Below are 23,068 nucleotides of genomic sequence, written 5' to 3'. Positions count from 1 at the left end.
TCTAATTTCCCTTCTTGCTGGGTTCTAACACACCCTGATAAACCTGTGACGTCTCCTCCTTCCTGTCCGCCATCTTTTTGTCTCGTCACACCTGTCTGTTGTGTTCTGTGGCTTTATGTCCGTGTATTGTTGTCTGCGTCCTCGTGTTGGACCATGTGTGGTCGCTGTATGGCGTCCTGACCACTAGGCCGTTTGGACAGCCCCTTCTTGAAGCAGCAGCACAGTCCCAGCAGCCCCAGTAGAACTACTCCGCCCCGGGGCGTGTCGCCCCTCCGCACCCCACCACATGCACGGAAGCAGCCCCCCGCTGCAACCGGTAGGTACAGAGCAGGAAATATAAAAAGGACGTAAAAAAAAGAACTTCAGCTCCTCCATGTGCAAATGAGCTGATGGTACGGATCGTGCTTCCAGGATGGGGCTACAGTGACACTTCCTTCCAAAACGTATTTCAGGGCTGCAAACTTTTCACCAAACGTTGGAGTGAGATTTTGAAATAGTTTGGACAGGCAACCCTATTCAGGGTTAGATTGAAAGGTTCTGAGGAACGGTGCAGCTATAGGTTGTAGGTTTTCAGAGGATTTAACTGAAACTAAGAGGCAAAATGTCAAGTTTTTTTAAAGCGCAGCAAATGTTGCTGAATAACAATAAGTGATCCGTAGTTATGTGGAACATTTCCCCACAATTTACATTATTTTCTATATTCTGGTGATTTTCAGAGAATTGAAGTAAAAGTATTGATCAGACTAAAATTCTTGCATCTACTGTAAACAAAAAATTTCACAACTGGGTTTATTCATAATTACATGCAGCTCAAGTAAAATAAATAATGGGAAACAAATGAGTTATTATTACTGTAATACTGGCACTGATAAAGGAACCAGTGCAATCAAAGCCCGTGCAAACTACACCGTGTATTAATATTTGGAAATAGGCTAAGGATGAAAAATCTTAATTCATTATCTTATTAGATTTTTACAATTTACAATTCAGACCTTCTAGGAGAATGTAGATTCTTAAAAAACTCTCCATGACACAAGACAACATTTCTGTGGATGTTTCATTTTGGTGGATGTGATGGAAATTAAGTTTTCAAACATTTAATGGGCCAAAATAAGGATAAATGAATAAGATAAGTAAAAATAAAATAAGAACATCCCTGTTTCCTCCTCTATGAATCCATGATAACTGAGCTGTTCTGCACATCCTCTCTGATGCAATTATTTTCTTTAGTATACATCCTATGGGTTTGTGAGGCAAACCTGAAAACATGAGATACAGGTGCTGGTCATAAAATTAGAATATCATGAAAAAGTAGATTGATTTCAGTAATTCCATTTAAAAAGTGAAACTTGTATATTATATTCATACATTACATACAAACTCATATATTTCAGATGTTTATTTTGTTTAATTTTGATGATTACAAATGACAACAAATGAAAATCTCAAATTCATCATATCAGAAAATTAGAATATTACTGAAGACCAATAAAAACAAAGGATTTATAGAAATGTTGGCCAACTGAAAAGTATGAACATGAAAAGTATGAGCATGTACAGCACTCAGTATTTAGTTGGGCCTCCTTTGGCCTGTATTACTGCAGCAATGCGGCGTGGCATGGAGTCGATCAGTCTGTGGCACTGCTCAGGTGTTATGATAGCCCAGGTTGCTCTAATAGTGGCTTTTAGCTCTTCTGAATTGTTGGGTCTGTTGTATTGCATCTTCTTCTTCACAATACCCCATAGATTTTCTATGGGGTTAAGGTCAGGAGAGTTTGCTGGCCAATTAAGAACAGGGATACCATGGTCCTTCAACCAGGTACTGGTAGCTTTGGCACTGTGTGCAGGTGCCAAGTCCTGTTGGAAAATGAAATCTGCATCTCCAAAAAGTTGGTCAGCTGCAGGAAGCATGAAGTGCTCTAAAACTTCCTGGTATGTGGCTGCGTTGACCCTGGACCTCAGAAAACACAATGGACCAACACCAGCAGATGACATGGCACCCAAACCATCACTGACTGTGGAAACTTTACACTGGACTTCAAGCAACGTGGATGAAGTGCCTCTCTTCTTTTCCTCCAGACTCTGGGACCTTGATTTCCAAAGGAAATGCAAAATTTACTTTCATCAGAGAACATGACTTTGGACCACTCACCAGCAGTCCAGTCCTGTTTCTCTTTAGCCCAGGCAAGACGCTTCTGACGCTGTCTGTGGTTCAAGAGTGGCTTGACACAAGGAATGCGACAGCAGAAACCCATGTCTTTCATACGTCTGTGTGTGGTGGTTCTTGAAGCACTCATTCCAGCTGCAGTCCACTCTTTGTGAATCTCCCCCACATTTTTGAATGGGTTTTGTTTCACAATCCTCTCCAGGGTGCGGTTATCTCTCTTGCTTGTACACTTTTTTCGACCACATCTTTTCCTTCCCTTCGCCTCTCTATTAATGTGCTTGGACACTGAGCTCTGTGAACAGCCAGCCTCTTTAGCGATGACCTTTTGTGTCTTGCCCTCCTTGTGCAAGGTGTCGATGGTCGTCTTTTGGACAACTGTCAAGTCAGCAGTCTTCCCCATGATTGTGTAGCCTATAGAACTAGACTGAAAGACCATTTAAAGGCTTTTGCAGGTGGTTTGAGTTAATTAGCTGATTAGAGTGTGGCACCAGGGGCCATCAATTTTGAACCTTTTCACAATATTCTAATTTTCTGATATGATGAATTTGAGATTTTCATTTGTTGTCATTTGTAATCATCAAAATTAAACAAAATAAACATCTGAAATATATGAGTTTGTATGTAATGTATGAATATAATATACAAGTTTCACTTTTTAAATGGAATTACTGAAATCAATCAACTTTTTCATGATATTCTAATTTTATGACCAGCACCTGTATTTGTGTTGGTTTAATTAGTCCTAAAATCCAACGGGAGATTATTCAACTAGACTGAGCAATAATTATTTATCTTGTGAGCAAAACATGGACTAAAACTAGGAGTAAATCAGGTGGCTAAATAAATAAGGATTAAAGTGAACTAAAAAAAGCACTAGATGAAGAGAAAACAAACCATTTGATGTGATCTACACTCAGTCTCCACATTGATAATTCAAGCCAGCTGCTGTATATTTTATTCATATTTACTCGAGTGCTTTGCTTCAAATCTTCATTAATTTACAAAGTGAGTGATTTTTGTTCAGATAAGTTCCTCTAAATAACTGCTAAGAAAATCCTGGTCTTTTTTCATTATCTGGCTCATGTCCAGCTCTGCTGCTGTCACCACTATTAATAGGTGGTGCAAAAATACGGACTGGGTATAAACCTGGCACGTCTTCCATGGGTTTTTATAGGCATGGTATTTTTATATATAAATAAGTGGAGTGGAGTTGAGTTTTAATGTCATTATTTTTAAAAATTGAAGATATGGAGTGAGAGTGTGTGAAGACACTGAGATGCAGGAGTCTCACTCCCAATGGGGGAGAGTTGACAGCCCTGGCATTTAAATCAATGTGTCCCAAATGGAGCCCGGGGCTTTTTGCGACCTGCTAACAGATCGATTTTGTCACCAGCTATGCCATTTGATGCAGGTCGACATGTCGTATTTTTTTAATTAGGGAGAATATCACTCTTTATTACAATGTAAAGCATAAATTACCACACAATTTATTAATCAAATAGCCACATTTTCATTCATATTTGCTTTTAGAAGTCATTTAACTTGGCTAGATGCAGGAAGTATTTTCTGATAAAATAGATACCCACATCCTGTTTTGATTTCTGATGACTAATATTTCTTCTTCTTTTCAAGAATGACTAAAATTATTATAAAGCTTTCAAGACCTCTTAGGTTTTAGGAGCAAAAATTATACATTTGTCTAATTTCTACCAGTAAGTCTAATTTCAGTTTTGATTAGTTGAATTAATACGTGCAAAATTTAGTGTTTAACAGCTACAAAAAAAAAAAACAACAACATTTTTTATGATTCCATTGGCTTATTTTGGCCCAAATGGCCCCAAAATATGTTAATGATATCCTGCAGAAATTAAATATTTTAAAGTTGGATTTTTAGGATATTTTACAGGCGAGGGTCTAGAGATTAGAAATAAAAGGACCAACAACAGATTATTATTAACAGTCACTTCAAAGCCACAAATACTTTGCTCTGACTTAAAAGCAGGGGCCGAATTTTTACTGTAAACAGGAGTCATGTGTCCTTAAAGTAGCTTTGATGTGATAATGAATATTAACCTTTAGAGAGTATTAAGTGCTTCTATGTGTGATAACGGAGGAGGAAGTACTGGGAATTAATACGTCTATAACTGGACAGTCCAGGTAAAGGCAAGTCGTCCTTTAGAGCCATTAACCTTCAGCTCTGTGTTTTTTTTCGTGTTCCAGTGGCTGTCGCCGTCATGCTTTTAATGTGGTCAGGTCTAATGTGAAGTTATTTTATAAATGTTTCTTGCAACTTTGATTCACTTTCTGAACATTTTCTTTTGTTTTAATTTTGCGCTGCTGATTGCGGACTGCCTTACCTTTCTGCTAACACGCTCTCTAAAACCCATTCCTGCTGCTGCCTTTTACCCCGACCGACCAACTGACCTGTGAGTCTTTATTTTAACTCATCTTGTTAGTTGTCTGCAGCTTTTTGACTGTGGACTTGGTGGATTTTTTTGGCGGTTCATCCAGTTTTGGTTTTTTTTGTGAATGTCAACATAAAGACCACAGTATTGATAGCTTTGTGTCTTATCCAACCTATTATAACTACAACATTTCTGTTGACCACTTTCCAAATAGTAATGTGTTCCTCAAGGTGGATTAACCAAACATTACCTACCTTTAAACTTTTCACAATTAAGTGTTTGTGTGTTCTGCAACATTTTGCCTCCTAATGGGAAGTGGCCAACAATGATGTAGTTAATAAAATGGCAGTTAATTTGCCAGTTGAAAACAGATGCGTTTATGAAAGGTAAATTAATTAAAGAAGGTAATTAGAATGATCTGTAGAGATTAGTTTTTGATAGAAAAAGGGAAAAGAATATTTTCTGCCATTTTATTATAATCTTTCATTTCAGGTTTCTTGTGTTGAAATTATTTTAAGGAGACATCGGCGTATATCTGACATGAGTGGATACATTTCTGTGGATTTAATGTGAATGTGATAGTTTGTACTGTGGTAATGTTGATGTCAGTGGCCTGGAAAAAAAAATATGCATGTAATAAGAAACAGTTCAGGAAATTTACTGGTGTTTCCTCATGCCGTCACTGCTGTCCAATATCTGTATCTATTCATCTAGCCTTCCATCCAGTTTACCAATCACATCACTGGAAAAGTCTTATTTGTACAAACTCTAAAATGTGTGCGTTCCTTGGTATGCTGGTGAAACAGATTAGATTTTTTAAGGTGGAGTGGATTATGATTATGTTATTCATCTAACTGTGTCAGTTCTTCAAAGGGGGTCCTCAGGTCTGAACTATAGTTATCAGCCTTATAAGTTATAGTGATGATTATCCATCTATTAATATGTTAGTTTCAGGTTTAAACATTAAAGGTAAAAATGATTAAAGTGTCTTAAGTGTTTTTTTTTATATATATTTTATACTTACTTTGCAAAGTAACCAGTCATTGGCCCAATCATAGGCATAAATACGCCTCATTGGGTGGGCGGACCTTATGCTGCCATCATGTTGAATGTCCACCATGTTGAATGTGGCAGATCTGCTATTAGAGTCATAGACACCTAATCTCATAATATACTTTATTTTGTTATGTTAAAATACATCTTTGCAATACTATGAATTTATTGTTGTATTATTTTTGCTTTATTTTTCTAATAACCTTATCTCCTAATTTAATAAAAAATCATCTGTAACCCTAATACTCTGCCCTGGATTATTCTCAGGACTGTGATCTGGTTCTGCAAATGTCTGTATGACTATTCTGCTTATGTTCCACATTTATTCTCCTGATTTTTTTTCTCATAATTTTACCACTTGCTATATTTTTACTCTATTCCTATTACTTTTTTCTCATAATAACAGTTATCCCTTTATTTCTTCAGAAATATGCGCCTCTAATATTCAATCGTAGATCTGTGTCTATACCAGATATTGAAACATTCACATGTGACATGTTTTTTAGTAATAAATAAAAACCACAGATGTTTAGATTGAACTGATTAACCCTTGTCTCAAACTAGCGTTTTAAAAGCTTTGTCTTTGGGAAACCTACAACGTACAAATATTTTAAGTAATTTACCCTAGTTTGTAGTAAATAATATTTTGTTTCTTGTTAGCTGGTTTCCCTGCAGGATTATGATGAGTATGATGTGCGGGAATTTACAATATTTCCTCCAAAGTTTGCTTATTGTTTTTGTTTTATGACGTTATCACAGGTTATACTTTTTTTTTTTTTTTTTCAATCTTACCTCTGAAACGTAAAGCCTCTCTATAGCTCCTCTCTGCCACATTCAATATTTTGGTGACATCGTTTCGTTATTGTGCAGGCCAGTTAGTTATGCGTCAGCTTGTACACCTAAATTCGGCCAATCATATATCAACAGTCATCTGTCAATCAAATTCTTTCGGTCATAGCATCTTGATCATTTGTCGCAGCTAATATACGCAATGGTTGAAATAATAACTCATCCACGACCTCCGACACAAAACTCTCCTCCTCTTGCATGTTTCCGCTGTCCATAGCGTTCCTTGACAGTGTCGTTGCTAAGTGCTACTTGGTTCCAATGTAATTTCCTATTGGGAACCTTCTAGCACTAAGTTGCTAACTGGTTAGCTGGTTAGATGTTTCCGAGGCACCGGCCACAACCAAAAGGCTTGCAAACCTTCCGCCACAACAATCCCGTCCCCTTGATAATCGACCAATCACATTCACTTTATTAACTCGTATAAAGTCGTGCACCACTCGGGAGAATTCAACATGGAAAATGCAACAGTTGGAACAGCCGCTTCCCAACAACTTTAAGGTTTATCAAATTCCTTTTATCACTGGTCCATTTGGTTCTTTTCTGACTCTGCTGTCACTGGACGATACAAGCATTTAACCTACCTATGCTATGCAGATGTGTGGTTTTTTTGTCGCGTCTCAAGAGGTAAAGGGCTGTAAAAGTGCAAGAGAGTTGAGTAAAGCCTCACTGCAAATAAAAGCGACTGTAGTTTTAGTTTTTCAGGCTTAAAGAGATTTCTTCCTTCACTCTTCTTTTCAAAAACACCAGCCTTGTTCAGAACTGACAATGAGAGATGAAACATAAGAAGAAATCAAGCTGTCTTATGGTTTAGCACATAGAGAATTGTCATCTCTCAGATGGCTGAGAATATACACCAAAGCTTTGAGTCCTTTAACTTGTGAATTCTTGCCTAGATTTTGTTCTAAATGAAGCAACAAAAGCTGCAATTTTCCCAAAAAAGATGAACACTATCTTTTTCAGAGGCTAAGAAATAGTACTATAGGTCTTTACCCTAAATTGGTGATGCTCTATCATCAAAGTTGAATCACATCTTGTCCCTCAGTTGAAGAATGAGTTGTTGAAAAATTGAAGCATAATTGAAGCTACACCCTTTTATGGCTTACTCAATGTTCTAAAGCGGCACTACAGAACCCTTTATGATGGTTCTCTGTGTTTAAACCATCCCAGTAACAAATTCATTTGAACCCTGAATTGAAAATGTATGAATTTTCAGGGGAAATAATCATGGCATCTTTAAAATGCTCTGTTTTTATCATCTGTGAGTTTTATGTATCGGTTGATTTGCTTTATGCTCCACATCATACCTCATATCAAGGATAATTGCAGCCTAAGATAATATCCCTCTCAGTTGTAATATACCAGAAGACGTATAGGAGGCATTGCCTGTGTTAGTTCAACACCTTTTGTTTATGTGTCATATATAATCTAATTAACTTTGTTTTCCTGCCATTTTTTATCCACTTTTTTCCTGCAGGTGACAATGATGATGAAGTGAGCTTAGACAGAAACATGGCCGCTGTTTCACCCATCCCTAAAATAGTCACTACACCAATTAAAGAAGACTTTAACAGGGAGGAGGAAGACCACAGAGAGGAAGAGTGGGGTAAGAATTTCATTCCCCTTGCTCAGATAATACAATATTGGTGCATAATGAAGTCTCCAACCAATGTAGTATAGTCAGGGAAACCCTGTGGGAAGCTAAATTATTCATTGGTAGAAACTCAGTTTGGCAAAGCTTACCAGAAAGTTAGCATTCCTAATTCTAGAACGATCAAAAAACAAGCAGAGCCTAACACTGACTGTTAACTGCTTCCATCAAGGGTCACCTTTTGTTGGAAACCTGTAGCAAAGCTTTTTCTGCTTTTTCCACAAGTCAGCTCTATTTAGCTTATTTATATAGCACCAGTTCACAACACATGTCTTCTCAAGGTACTTTGCAGAGACATTTGGACAGGATCACACAGTCAGATTGGTTCAAATTTTTGTCTGTGGAAAAACCAATTGATTGCTATCGACTCATTGAGTAAGAGAAACAGGACTACACTGAAAAACAGGCCAGATTCCAGCATCTATAAACGAAGTTGTTGATGACAGCAGCACAGCTGATATTTTCTCTCCTTGATGGCGCCACAGTCAAACAGGAACAGACCAGATTAAGCTGCTTTGAAAAAAAAGCAGAGAGAGCATAAAAGAGGTTGAAATAACAAATACTTCAGAATGGGAGAAAGTTGAGCAGAATGATTAAAAGTAGTCCCTATGTCCTCCAGCAGTCTAAGTCTATAGCAGCATTACTATAGAGATAGCTCAGGATAACCTACAGTAAGCACTCTATAAGCTTTATCAAACAGGTTTAAGCCTACCGTTAAATGTAGAGAGGATGTCTGCCTCATGGACTAATGGTAGTTGGTTTCACAGGAGAGGAGCCTGATGACTAAAAGATCTGCCTCCTATTCTACTTTAGAAATTCTAGGAACAACTACATGTTGTAAACCTGCAGATTAAGAACAAAGTTCTCTGTGAGAAACATAAGGATAATCATATCTCTGATGTAAGATGGAGCTTGACAATTTAAGGCTTTATGTGTGAGAAGGAGGATTTTAAATTCTATTCAAATTATCTCAATAAATCTCATCCACATTAAAAGACAAAGGGAAGGATGTGTTCTAAATTATTTGTTTCATAGTTCCAATTTCTTTTGGTTTCCTAAATTTAAAATGTTTTATTCACACTAAAAGTGTGAAAATAAATTTGAAAAACAAAACTGACCTGAAGATAATTTGTTTTCACATTTGTCTTTTTTTTCAGATTCTGTACCAAAAGAAGAACAGAAACGGCCCGTCCAGGAGTCGGCGCCCACCAAGCCTGTGCAGAGTGTTGCCCCACAGGCCCGGGAACCCTCTGGTGTTTCTGCGTGGGACTCCGGGACGGACAACCTTGTTGACCTGTGGGATAGCAGCTCCGCCCCTGCCACCGACCCCATCCCATCCACCCACTCGTCTAATCTGGTGGACCTGATGGGAGACAGCGATGTTCTTCACGACGACGTCGCGCCAAGCATGGCCGCCGGCAGCGGCAGGCCTCAGCCTCTTCTCAGCTTCGATGAGACGATGGACGGGAGCTTCTGCTCAGGCACCGTCGCCGAGGACGACCCCACCAGTCTGGTGGACGTGTCGGGGTCTGACCAGATGACCCTCAGCTACCAACACGCACTGCAGCACGCTTCTGGGGCGGGGCAGGATCCGGATGACGTACAGCTACTGATGACCAATGGGGAGACGCTGCTGAAGGAAGGAACTCAGGTCAGGAGTTCAAACTGCTGATGATTTTCAAAGTTTCTTTAAGGTTTGGTTTGATTATCTTTGGTGTTTCCTCCTCTCTGATTCTAGGCCAGTGAGGGCTACTTCAGCCAATCACAGGAGGAAGAATTCGGCCAATCAGAGGAGTCATCAGCTAAGCCAGCACCTGTGTTTTATAACAAGCCTCCAGGTTTGATCAATCTTTTCCTCTTTACAACATTCAGTGTGTTTATAGCTAACTTTACAGAAGTGTTAGTGTTACTCTGAGCTAGTGTTTATTTATGCTGATTGGATGAATGGAAGTTAGTTTATTCTATTAAAACTTTTTCTTCTGAAGAGAATAAAACCCGCCTCGTTTGTTTGTGTTGGTTTAGAGATTGACATCACCTGCTGGGACACGGATCCTGTAGTCGACGAAGACGACGACTAACCCGCTGCTCTGACATCATCGCTGTACCCGGAGGAAGTAGAGACCGAGCTTCAAGAAGAAAACACATTTCTTTTTTTTTTTTTTCTTTTTTTCTAAAAAAGAAAAATCGCAAACAAACAAAAAAAGTAATAACAAAAATCTTGCATTAAAACTCTTTCAATATAATCTTTTAGAGGAAGCAGTAGCCACCGTTTGAGTTGAAAAGGCTCAGATGTGATCTGTTTCTGTGATTATTTATTTTGGGATAAATTTTTTTATTCTTTTTTTTTTTTTTTTTTTGTCGCTATGCAGATGTTTTAGCCGGCATCGAGGGGTTTTTGTTTGTGTACATGGTTAGTTCCACGTAGCGCACTGCTGCATTAGAGACAATGAAGCTGAGCGTGCGGCCGGCGGCGCGCACCATTAGTTTGTAGTGCTTTAATAACATCTGAGAAAAAAAAACAAAAAAAAAATAAACAAATCCAGCGGATCAGAACAGCTGCCATGTTTATCTTTTCTCTCCTCTCTTCATACCTGAACATATTCACCTCTGCAGCTCAGTTAATCATGTATTTAGAATTCACCTTCATGGAGGAAAAAGTTATTTATTCTGATGTATCTGAACTGAAAGTCCTTCAAACAAGTCTGTGGCGCCTTAATTTCCCCTTTTTCACTCCTTTTGTATGATTTTAAAACTGAGTTCAATATTAAACAGCTTTTTTCTGTCCTAGTGCAATTCTATGCTTCTTCTGCCTCCTTGTGGATGAACTGCAGCCTCACCATCAAGATTCATTATAAATATCTACCACTTATATATTTACACAAGCAAAAACACCACTTTAGATAAATATACTGTAGATATTTTTTCATTTTTTTTTTTTCTAAAAAGAGTTTAGAAATGCAATAAATTTGATATGTTGAAGTTTCTCCAAAGGACTAAAAAAATAAGTTTCTGTCCCAGGGTGGGATGCCTTACCTTTCCTGGTTTTAAACTCTTAATTTTCAAACTAAAGTTTGGCCTTGCTGTCCCGCTCAGACCGAAAATGGGGGGATAAAAGCAGCTGGACAGAAACTTCTTTTTTCCCTCTCCTTTTATTTTGTTCTTAATCTCTGTTATTGTTGTCTCTATAATAATTTGCATTGGACCAGATGTCCGGGATTTGTCTCTAAATTCAAATCAGTCATTATTTAAACTACAGTAATCTATTCTATTTTTTAAGTTTTTATCAACCTTCTGTTGGTTTTATGAAGATTAAAGCTGTCTCTAATGTTGGATTAAAGTAAAGCTGCTGAGTAAGATCAGAGGAATAGGAAATTTAAGACTTATATTAGAAGTCACTACTTCAAATTCCTCCTCTCAATAAGTAGAAGGAATACACCAAATATTTCTTTGTCACAAAAAACAAAATTTCAAGCTTCAAACAAGCAGTTTTTGTTTAATAATTATGACATCTGTAACAAAAATCTATAGTTCAACCTTCCTGTGGTCTCAGATGTTATGATGTCTCTTCTCAGTGTCTTTTATTAGAAATATTAAATAAGAAACAGACAATTTTGTAGGAAAAGTAAAAGGTATGAAAGATACTGATCTAGAGAGAGAAAGGCTAACTCCAAGTTATAGTGGAGAATGTTCTTTTTTCAGGTGGATCATCAAAATAAGTGGTCCTCCTTATTGTCAATCATTCTGGTGATAAGTTTACGTAAGGCCGTCCTACGTGCTCGTCCCCATTTTCACTTACCTATGGTGAGTCTGATATAGTGGAAAAATTACAAATCTTCTTTTGGAAAGTAAGCTTGTATGAGCGATGCACGACGAAAACAATGGGCTGGTGCATGCTCTCGCACATGTTTAATAAGCGTTCCCTCTCAGCAGGCACAGGGTTGTGCATGTGCACGGGGTTATGGTTGTTTTTTTTCAAAACTTTGTCAAAATCCTTGACTATACTTTAAGTGAAGCTGAGTTTATTCTTCTGTTTGGTGTCATATTCTATGTAGTTTACACATAACAAAACCTTTTTTTTCCTTTTAGTATAATCTCTCACATTTTGCCATTTGTGTGCTAATGTGATTTGAAAACCAGGCAGTTCTGTGACTTAAGGGTTCAGTCAAAAACAAATTATTATTAAATGAACTTAGAATAGTGAAATAGTTTCCTGGTGGTTCTAGCTTGTTTTAATTGTTTCAACTGAAATTGTAGCCTTGAACTAAAAACATGGATCTTGTTTTTTTAGCTGCTGTCTCTATTTCTGGTGTACCTCATGGTTTAGTCCACCGTCTTTTACTTTGTTGTTGACAAAGATGCATTTTGGACATTTCCCTGACATCTGGTCTCAAAGCAGCTTTAAATATATTCAAATGATGACTTTTTTTTTTTTCTTTTGCCCCTCGCCTGCATATCTGCTACTGTTGTTTTGTGCCAAGATGAAGGAACCACAATTGTAATTTAGTTACCTTTGGATGCTAAGCAGTGACTTGTTTGGTTGCTGTGGAAACTGGAGCTGAGGTGGGGCTTGCTTTGGCGTTTTTTTTTTTTTTTAAATCAACCTGTTAATATGTGTGATAGAATTGATTTCCAGGTCCCCTTTTTGGATTTTGGCACAAGTGTTGGTCTGTTTGCTGAGAATCCTTGTAGACAATAAAAAAAGCAATAGGAGCAGCTTTGTTTTGTGTGAGTGTGTGATTACCTGAAGATTAACTGTAGAAGCTGAGGCGTTTTCACCTTATAGGCTGTAGCACTGTCTGCTAAGGCAGGTTTATTTAGCCTCCTCTCTGAACGTTATCTTTTGAAACAGCTTTATTAGCTTAATTACTTTTAATTTTATTTTATACTTTATTTTGAATAACTATTGATAAAAACAATTAATTTACAGGGTTAGAAATTAATATTTAGCAGAACTTCTTGACAAATTGTATGCCTATTTTTTTGACCTATTAAACATAATCTAATCAACTATAATAATAATCTGTTAGTGGAAGTGTTAGTCTCCTTTGTAAAAAAAAAAAAAAAAAAAAAAAAAAAAAAAGAAGAAGAAGAAAAAGACGGTAATTAAAAGAATATATTTCCCCAAACCTTTAAAAAATGTACATAACATAGATCTTCAGGCTTTTTATAGGTTTATACAAATGACAATACACTTCTGGTTAGACTAGACTGGGGAAATGTAATGTACCACATTTTTAATTATTAACAACCTTACATATTATTCCTCTCTAGTCAAAATGCATCTGGCTGCAGAGCCGCACTGTCAGGACTCAGAGCTGCACTGTTAGGACCCTGTCTGCTGACCTGCACTGTGAGGTCTCCTGCACTGTTAGAACCAGAATTTTATTCGAAGACTTTCAAAGTAAAAATGAAGTTGATTTTAAGCCTTTCTAAAGTAAAAGCTAGAGTTGATAAACTCCCAGTGAAGCTTGCTTCCTTTCACAAAAGAGTGTTGTTACGCTGGTAACTAATGTACATGCACAATTTTACTCCCCACCCAACTCCTATCTGGAATAATAGATATGTGCTATATATAAACAAGTCTCTACATTTAGATCACTGGATGGAAAAGGGAATTTGGGCTAAAAGACATTTTCTAAACAACAATGGAGGTTGGCTGCCATATGAGGATTTTTGCTTATTGTATAATTTAAACTGCTCCTATGCTCAGTTAACACTGTCATTAACTCCAGCAGCAAATAACTGCTGCACGCTGTTCCTGAGGGCTTCGAATATAACTTAGGAAATAAACTTCCAGTCCTGAGAGGGCAGGAGACCCCATTTTGCAGCTCTGCAATAAAGGGTCCAGACAGTGCAGGTCTGCAGCCAGACTCTTGCTCTAGTCTAATTTTTTCCCAGATTCATGGAGCCTTTTTTTTGGCTCTTTTATATAACCATACTAGTGCTTAACCAGTTTTTTTTTTTTCAAAGCTTCTTGCTCAGGATGAGAAATATTCATTTTTAAACACAGTCAGATTGATTTATACTGAAAAATACAGTAAAAAATGTTATCTTAAAGTATCAAACTTTGCCGACTTTGCCTCTCTGTTCTTTAGTGGATCTGATTTAAAGCTTAATATTCACTTTTACCAGTAAGTAATAGCTGTAACAGAGCAAAGTTTTAAGCAAAGTGTTGGTTAAAAACTATTTCTAATGTTTTAGTGAGATTTTCTAGCCAAGGAGTCAGAGTTCCTAGTAATCTTTTAAATACTCTAGATCAACGCTTACTGTATCTTCACTTTATTCAAGGGGCAAGTGTTACACTTTGGAATCTTATAATAAAAACTAAATATATCAAAAAGCTTCAATCTTCATATTAATTTGCGCTTTGCTTATTTTTTTCGTTAGAACAGCTCTTTACTAAAACACTCGCTGTAGGTCCATGCTCTACCACCAGGTGTCACCCTTGTCTTACTCAATCAGAACCCTTACAAGAGGTGAGTTCCTCAGAGGTAAAAAAAAAACAAAAAACAAACAAGATCATAAAAAGCTGTTGTAAAGCTGCACTTTTCAGCTACTCCCTCCAAACAATGTAATAAATAACCTTTAGAATTTCTGAATCTAACAGTTGATATTTTATTGTCTCAGAACTTTCCGCAATGTGCTATCTACACATTACTTGAACAAAACCATTAAAAATTAAAATGAGTGATTATGATTTCATTATTGTTATGTTTACGGAGCTTTACAACAGTATTATCTGAAAAGGTTAACTTTTTGTTACATTAATACCATCAAACATCAAACTTACTGTAGATTGTTGGATTCACATGAATAATGGACAATAGTACCGGTACATTAGAGAAAAGAGACACATGGTTTACATATATATATATATATATATATATATATATATATATATATATATATATATATATATATATATATATATATACACTATAAATTCCCAAAATATTTGTGCAATTCTGTTCTAACCGCTCTTGTCGGATGCATCTAAATAAAGTTTAACCCAGTACCATCAAATGTTACCTTGCCGTCCACTTCAGATCTTTTTGTTTTGTTTTATTTGGTTTTTCTTTTTTCAGCTTTTATTGTCATTAGACTGTCACAAGTACAGAGCAACAAAATTCATTCACTGCTTTTAACCAATCCCCTTGGGGAGCAGTGGGCTGCAATTGTGCGGCGCCCAGGGAGCAGTGTGGGGTTAAGGGTCATTGCTCAGGGAGTCAGAGTGGAACCTCTGGATTCCAAGCGTAATTCTATAACCACTAGGCCATGACTCCCCATGATCTGTGAAGTCTTTAGAGTTATCCAACAGAACTTTACTGAGCAAGCTTCCCCATGGAGAGCAAGGAACACATCTGAAAGGTGTGGAGAAAAAAATCCTACTTCTTTAGCTGTGTTGAAGTATGAAACTCTACTTTTTCTCTTCAGACTTTCCAAGATATTGCTGTGCATCTAAACTGACAGGAAGGAGAAGGAGAACATTAATCTGAGAGTCAACCAGGAGGATGATGGTATCACTGAAGCAACTGCTAAGATCCTATAAGATCTTGGAAAATATGCTAACCGGACTGCTTTTAGCCATGATTTCCAGACATCTGGACTTTATGGAAGAGTGGCTGGGGGAAATCCATTTCTGAAATTATGACACCCCTACAAACCTGCAAAAACCTAGTAAGGACAGCATCGGTTAGACGAGCAACCAAGAAGATAATGGAAACTTTAGAGAAGCTTTAGAGATTTCCGGCTCATGTGGGACTATAAAATCTAAAAATGATATTTTTGCACTACATAAATCTGTTGTCCAAGGAAAAGTGGCATGACTGTAAAAGTATTGAAAGGTTGTGGGTGGTTGCATTTTTTTTTTTCACCCATCGTTTAGGTAGATGCAGCAACAATATGGAAGGAGGAGATGTGGTCAGACGAGATCAAATTTGAACATTATCCAAAATAAATGGTGTGGAGGGAATCTATTACTGCACATCACTTTGAACTCACCATTCTCACTGTAAAGCACGGTGGTGGCACTATCATTCTGTCAGGATGTCTTAGTTAGGCAGGAACCATAGTAGATGGAAGAAAACTTGTTTTAAAGGTAGCAATAGTATTGAGACCAAGAAAGGGTTTAGATCAAAGCACATTAATAGGGGGATATGGTCCAGTCAAAGTCCAGACCCTGCAGAGATGCTCCCTATTTATTCTAATGGTTGAGCTGTTTTCCAAAAACCTATATGCAAATTACTTAACTGAACAAATTGTATTTTATTTATCCATACTACTTTATTCTTACTCCCACAGGAAAAGTGAGGCAGACTCTCAAACAACAAGTTTGCAATGACACATCGAGGAGCCAAATCTTTCAGATGAGAGTAGCTTACTACAACAAGCTGTTTGACCTTTACCATAAAGCAAGCTCAGTGTGAGAGAAGAAGATATGTAGTCACATCAGAACTATCCAAGAACCTACATTTAATTCAATCTAATTATAAAGTAAGTACAGGCTGCTGCTGGAAAATTATTACCCAGTCCTAGTTGGAGGACATCCCACTCTAAGCTGTTGTCATAGTGATTTGACATTGGGGTGGTTGAGGTTGTCTCTTTACAACATATAAACACCGCTGAGTAGGTTTCCAGGCAACCTGCAGCCTCTGGGATGCCATCTCAGACTGGATGAAGAAGCTCAATTTGGGTCTGCTGCTTGTTTTTGAAGTTTTCTTTTTTGTGGAAGTCTTGCACAAGTCACACCGATTGTCCGACTGTCTCATCTCTACCAAAGAAACGTCATCCTTTTTATCTACATTTAAAAAAATATGAAATTTAAGCAGAAATAATGTCATTTATGTCATCCAGGCAGCAGAAACGCATTTATAAATTGATTTTCTTTTTAACATAAAACCTATGAAACTACCACCTGCAGTAACAATGGTGATTCCTTAATGAATATGCGTTTGACCTCTTAATGTTATGATACTGCAGCTTCAAGCTTGTGTAGAAAAAAGGAGCAATCATTTTCACACTAACATTACCTGAATGTCTTTGTTTAGAATAAACAAGCTCGTTCATTATTCAGTGAAGTTCCTCACGATGCATGGATTAGCCAAACATTTTACTCAAGTAAAAGTAAAAAGTATGATGCAATAAATCTACTTTTAAAAGTAGATATTTTTCTCAAAAGGTTCTTAAAGTAAACATAACTAGTTACCTAGAAAAATCCCTACATATCAAAGAGAGAAAAAAAAAGCCTTATCCCAAACTCTACAGGCTTCAGTAAGCAGGTTTCATGTTAAAATTCATGTTGCAAAGTGGGGACATTTGGAAGTAAAGCTGGTTTAGAAACTGTGAAAAGCAAGAATGGATTGATGACGAATGGGGCTCGTTCAGATACCTTTCAGACATTATTGAGCGATCGGCTCCTTCTTAAAGCTTATAGTGGAGGATGTTTTTTTTGCGGGTGGATCATCAAAATAAGTGGTCCTCCTGATTGTCAATCAGTCTTGTAATATGTTTACGTAAGGCTGTCCTACGTGCTCGTCCCATTTTTTCTGCGCATGCGCACTTACAGGCGTATATCTGTGGTGAGCTACTTGAAGCTCACCTTTCTCACCGCGGTTCTTTGAGAAAGTTCGTAAGAGAAAAAATGTCTACGAAGTGTATAAGAAGAGGAGAAAAGCCTCAGAAAAGGCAGATATATCTCATAATGCTTTGTGTGGAGAGCATTGCAAAGCATTATGAGATTTGCTGCAACAGTGGCCCACTGTCACTACCCAACAGTGGCGACAAATGACAAAGAAGGCGCAGGCACCGTATGGTGGAGGAGGAGTTACGTGCCCAACGGGCAGCAAAAAGTAGTGATAAACTGTCCGAATGGTCAGTTAACTGAGTTTGCTATAAAGTCCACTATATAGTCCCTGCTCTATATAGTGGTTGAGGAGTTTAGGGGTTAGGGCGGACGTTTGGACAAAGTAAACTTGTATGAGCTATACAGAAGCAACAAAAACAATGTGTTTCACTTCATTTTGTAGTAATATAATCAGAAAATCAGAAAAAAAGTTAAACATATTTTTGTTATATTACATTTGTGTTGTGTTTTCCAAATAGTGTAGAAAATGAATGGTGGGTTTATAATGTTTACCTTTTATGAGCAGGACAGGGAAGCAGAGAAGTGCAGCATTACCTCCAACTAGTTAAACTCACAATTATGATGAAGTTATTCAACAAATTCCTCAAGTAGCTACAAGTAAAAAATTGAAAGTAACTTTTTTGTTTGTTTTTTTTTTACCAGATTTGTTGATTAATTTCAAAATTATGTATTCCTCCAAAATGTCCAAATCTGAAGATTTTTTTTAAACCAACATCTACATTATTTAACATGTAGTTTATGTTTTAGCAGTACTTCCTGTTATATTTCTTGTATATTTTACATTTTCTTGCACAGCAAGCTCAGCAGATTTGAAATTGTGTGCTTGTGTAAACACAAGAAGTCAATCTTTACTCTAAACATATATTCTGGTTATTTTTTTTAGTTAAGACCTGCTTGTTTTATATATCTGTATAGTACCCCAAAAAAACTGTAAATTGATTAGAAATAGTAATCATGACAAAGTAATGTGCCCTCACCCTAAATAGATATATGTAAATCCACTTTAAAAATTAACACATAAAGAAAATATTCTATATTGCACTATATTCAGTGGCAGAGATCTTAGAGTCATATTCCAATATTAGAAAACACTGGTGCATTTCTGTTTTGGTCGATGATTACTGCTGCATGAGGAAATTAGGGTTAAGAAAAACTTTTGAGAGGCAAAACTTCTTTTAGAAAACTTTATTTCCAGTTGCCTAGACTGAACTTTCTCAAGCCCAAGCGTGCCCTTTGTTCATTCTAGGACCCTGTTGTTATCTGGCAAAAGCTTCTGCACTGATCTCTGGAACAATTCCTCTGCTTTATTTAGATTAAAGTCTAGTTCCTTTGAGAGTCATCCTGCTTTAGAGAATCGTTTTATCATTGTGTGATGCAAAAGAGCTATAAAGAAATGCATTGTGTGATTTGTGTTATTAAAGATTCTTTAATACAGAGGTAATTTCGCCTAACTGGGATTATAATCCAACTCAGTGGATGTGATATAATTACCTTTACAGGAAATGATATACAATTAAACTCTTAATATGTTTATGCTATTATCATTTTTACTATGTATTTGGGTGATTCTTACACAAAACAACGTACAGCCCAAGAAAAAACTGATATGCAGTTGTTGGTAAGTACATGGTTTTACACGTTAATAAAACAGCAACACTCGGGTATGAAATAACGTTAACGAACCAACCTGGAGTCTCCTAACTTTATTTTTTAAAAGCACACATTTTTGTAACTTTGATAAAAAGATTTTTTTGTCAAATGTATACATTAATTTAGCAGATGATTCTTTTTTTAAACTAACTTAAAAACTGCAGATGCTGTAATGGCAAAATGTCACTCTAATCAACAGCATAGTCCCATCTCGACATCCTGCTGCCTGTTACTTTCTCATAATAACTGTCTGTGATATTATTATCGCTGAGCCTCTTCACCCTCATGAAAACCTTTTCACAAGCATCATTTTGTGGCAGCAGGACATGATGAGGGGTTGAGAGCATGTGACATTTAAACAAATTGCTTTGTTTGTTGCTTCCAGGCTGAGGCTGTGAAGTCAAATATAGCTTTGTGGTTTAGAATTTGCCCATCATTACTGATGATCAGTTTAAAGGGCAAATCAACAGGGGATTCCTCTGTTGTAGGTTTGAAAAGTTCTTCCAGACGCCTCTTTTTCTTTGTACAGGAAAGTTTAACAGTTATTTCACTTCAGGCAGAGCTTTTTTAGATGGAAACTCCCAAATCATTCTGACTTTTAAATTAAGTCAACGTTGGGTCAGGTAGATGAATGTTTAGGGAAATGTTTGTTTGACAATGGTTTTCAAATTCCGTTCTCTGGACCCACTGTCCTGTGTTTTTAGGTTTGTCTCTGTTCCAGCACACCTACATTAAGTGACTGTACTCGCTCAGCAGCAACAGCGCGCTGATCTCTGGTAGACCGAAAAAACTGAAGTCACCTGCAGCCATTTTGGTACTCCCTACTTTCACAGAGTTGTGTCATTAAAATGCATGTAATGTAATGTAGTTACCATAACAATGTAATCAGTACATTTATATTATATTTAAATAATCAATTTAGCACTTTTGGTACATCATCAGATGGTGTGTGTATGCATAATATTCTTAATATCTGACTACAATATTATTGTGCTCAATTAACACACTAATTTTGTTGTGATTGATTTTTATAATATGTTATATTACATGATTTATATACTTCATCGACCTCATACTGAATATGAAATGTGATGTGCCTAATTTTTTACCATAAATTAAAGTAATCTACTAATGCTATGAAACAGCAAGTGTGTGTCAAATTGATGACTTTATCTTTATTTTAAGTCTTAAGCCCCCCCCTGAAAATGAGAACGTCATTGTTGTTCGAGAGCCAGCTTCTTCAGCCGAGGATCAGAACGCCAAGGTCCCCGCCATCGACAGCCACCCATTAAACATTGCACCCGACATCTTTGGCCCCTCCTATAAGAGTGAACCAATGCTCCTCCACATCGAGAGCAGCCGGCTGAGGTGGCTCGGGCATGTGGTTAGGATGCCTCCTGGACATCTCCCTGGTGAGGTGTTCCAGGCACTTCCCACCCGGAGGAGGCCCAGGTGGAGACCCAGGACCGAGTCTGAAAACCACGGTCAGGCAATTCAGAGGATTAAGAAACACAATGTCACATCCCTTCAAACAACTGAATCAACCATGGTGCACACTAATACTAAATACTAAGCTGCAGCTGCAGGTATATACAACTCTGAACACTATTGTGTAATCATCATAGGTTCACTCTTATATATGAACGTATTGACTGAGCTCTTCTTGAGGCTGGTGTGTTTTTCTGTTGTTTTGTTTCCCTCATCCCATCAGAAGTAAAATCTGTACGGATTGGTTTAATGATTTAATGGCATAGAAACTGATAGAAGAGGAAAAAAATGTCACTGCAGCTGAATTTAAGAGGGCAGCCATGTTAGATTTTATTATCAGTATTAGAGAGGTTTTTCTAAGATTTTGCATGATGCTTACTTTAATTAATGCTCTCCTTAATTTCTCCGTCACTGTACACTTGTAAGTTTGAACTTCTAATTTAAAACTAAATGAAAATTAGCTTAATACTGAGCACATAATGGAAAAATGGAATACACGGGCATAAATATTTATTATATCCTACAGGTGTGACAAAAATGCAACAAAAAAACCTAAGGGGATAACATTTTCAAGGAATAATATATCCTACCTCTGATTTCTGTATTATTCTTAAGGATCATACATTTATATTTAGGCCTTCCAAAGTCAGATATAGGCATAGGCATGTGTTATGATCTTATTTTTTGTCCTTTTGGTTCTGTTTACATTTCTGTTTTGGGTTCTCGGTTATGCTTTATTTAATGTTATTCTGTGTTGTTTTTTATTTTATTTTTGAAGTCTTTAGTTTTACTCGTTATCTTTTCTCAACATTTTTCGTAATATTTATTCCTTGGTCTAGTTTTATTCATAGTTATTCTTTCTCTTAGCTTAGGTTATGTTTTTCATGGCTACAGTTACCTCCAGTCCCTTCTCTTATCCTCTAGTTTTTCCATTGGTCATTCTTTATTTTGTAGTCATTTTATTCCCATTTACCCTTATATCAGTTCTTTTCTAGTTACTTTTACATGCTGTTGCTTCCTCTGCTTACTCTCTGTTGCCCCCTAATGACCTTTCCTTTCTTCTTCTTCTTCTTCTTCTTTTTCTTCTTCTTCTTTTCTATTAGGGCGATCACAAGCAACTTTAAGGTGCATACCGCCACCTACTGTACATGAGTGTGTAGTAGCGTTACTTCACATCTATTAGATTCTATTTTTTAATTTTGTATTCTTAAGATACATAAACAATGCTTTCCTTAGTTTATGAATATCTGTTATGTTTCCTTCATTTCCTAATATTCCTTTAAGATTCCATTCATGCCCTATACTTCTAACTATTCTCTTTAATTCTTTCCTTTCGTGTTCATATAACTTACAGTTCATCAGTATGTGTTCTACGTTTTCTTTTTCACATTTCTCACATTTATCACTATTTTTCCTCCCTATTAAATAAAGCATGTCATTTAAGTAGGTATGACCTATTCTTAATCTACTAACTATTATTTCTTCTCTTCTGTTTCTTTCATTAATGTTTCGAATTCGAACTGACTTTTGCACTTCATATAATCTTCTTCCTCTCCTATCTTCGTTCCATATTTTTTGCCATTCCTCCATTTCTTTACTTTTAATAAGTGATTTCCCTTCCCCTTTTCCAAAAGGAATTGAAATTGTTATTGCCTCCTCTAAAGCCCTTTTAGCTAATTTATCTGCCTTTTCATTGCCTTTTACTCCTTCATGTGCCGGCACCCAACAAAACCATACATCAATGCCACCCCTATATAATCTAAATAAAATATGATGAATTTCTAATACCAAATCTTTTCTATTATTTCCTTCTCCCTTAATACTTTCCACTACTGCTTTAGAATCTGTGCACACCACCACCCTGATTGGTCGAATCTCCTCCACCCATTGCAAGCCTAATATAACTGCCACCATTTCTGCTGTAAAAACCGACAATTGATCTGATATTCTTTTATGAATACATTTTTTAAACTCTGGGATATATATTCCTATACCCACATAACCTTTTAGATTCTTAGAACCATCTGTATAAATTTTAAGGTAATTATTATATGTAGTTCTTAAATAAATATCAGTTTTTATCCCTATTTCATTTAGATTCCAATCATTTTTCATTGTATTGATTTGCAAATCTACATTAACCTCAGGTATTAGCCATGGAGGAA

The 23,068-nt window shown here is 36.7% G+C and overlaps 1 protein-coding gene across 7 annotated transcripts in view; it reads left to right on the top strand.

Annotated features, from left to right (window-relative positions):
* The window catches only part of dbn1 (drebrin 1), a 126,119-nt gene extending 114,655 nt beyond the window's left edge, over positions 1-11,464 (top strand). For 2 of the 7 annotated variants that reach the window (XM_038295783.1, XM_038295785.1), the window contains 5 exons: positions 188-316; positions 7,949-8,077; positions 9,280-9,773; positions 9,861-9,960; positions 10,145-11,464. In XM_038295783.1, the coding sequence (XP_038151711.1) occupies positions 188-316; positions 7,949-8,077; positions 9,280-9,773; positions 9,861-9,960; positions 10,145-10,200 (908 nt within the window). In that variant the 3' untranslated portion in view covers positions 10,201-11,464. The remainder of the gene's footprint in view (positions 1-187; positions 317-7,948; positions 8,078-9,279; positions 9,774-9,860; positions 9,961-10,144) is intronic. The other 5 variants (XM_038295789.1, XM_038295790.1, XM_038295788.1 and 2 more) reach the window with 3 other exon arrangements.
* Positions 11,465-23,068: the final 11,604 nt, after the last annotated feature.

Source organism: Cyprinodon tularosa, unplaced genomic scaffold (assembly GCF_016077235.1).
Source record: "Cyprinodon tularosa strain WSP-4 unplaced genomic scaffold, ASM1607723v1 ctg36, whole genome shotgun sequence".
NCBI classification, from domain to species: Eukaryota; Metazoa; Chordata; class Actinopteri; order Cyprinodontiformes; family Cyprinodontidae; genus Cyprinodon; species Cyprinodon tularosa.
The sequence above is the reverse complement of the archived record's forward strand: the minus strand, read 5'-3'. Positions and strand labels throughout refer to the sequence as shown.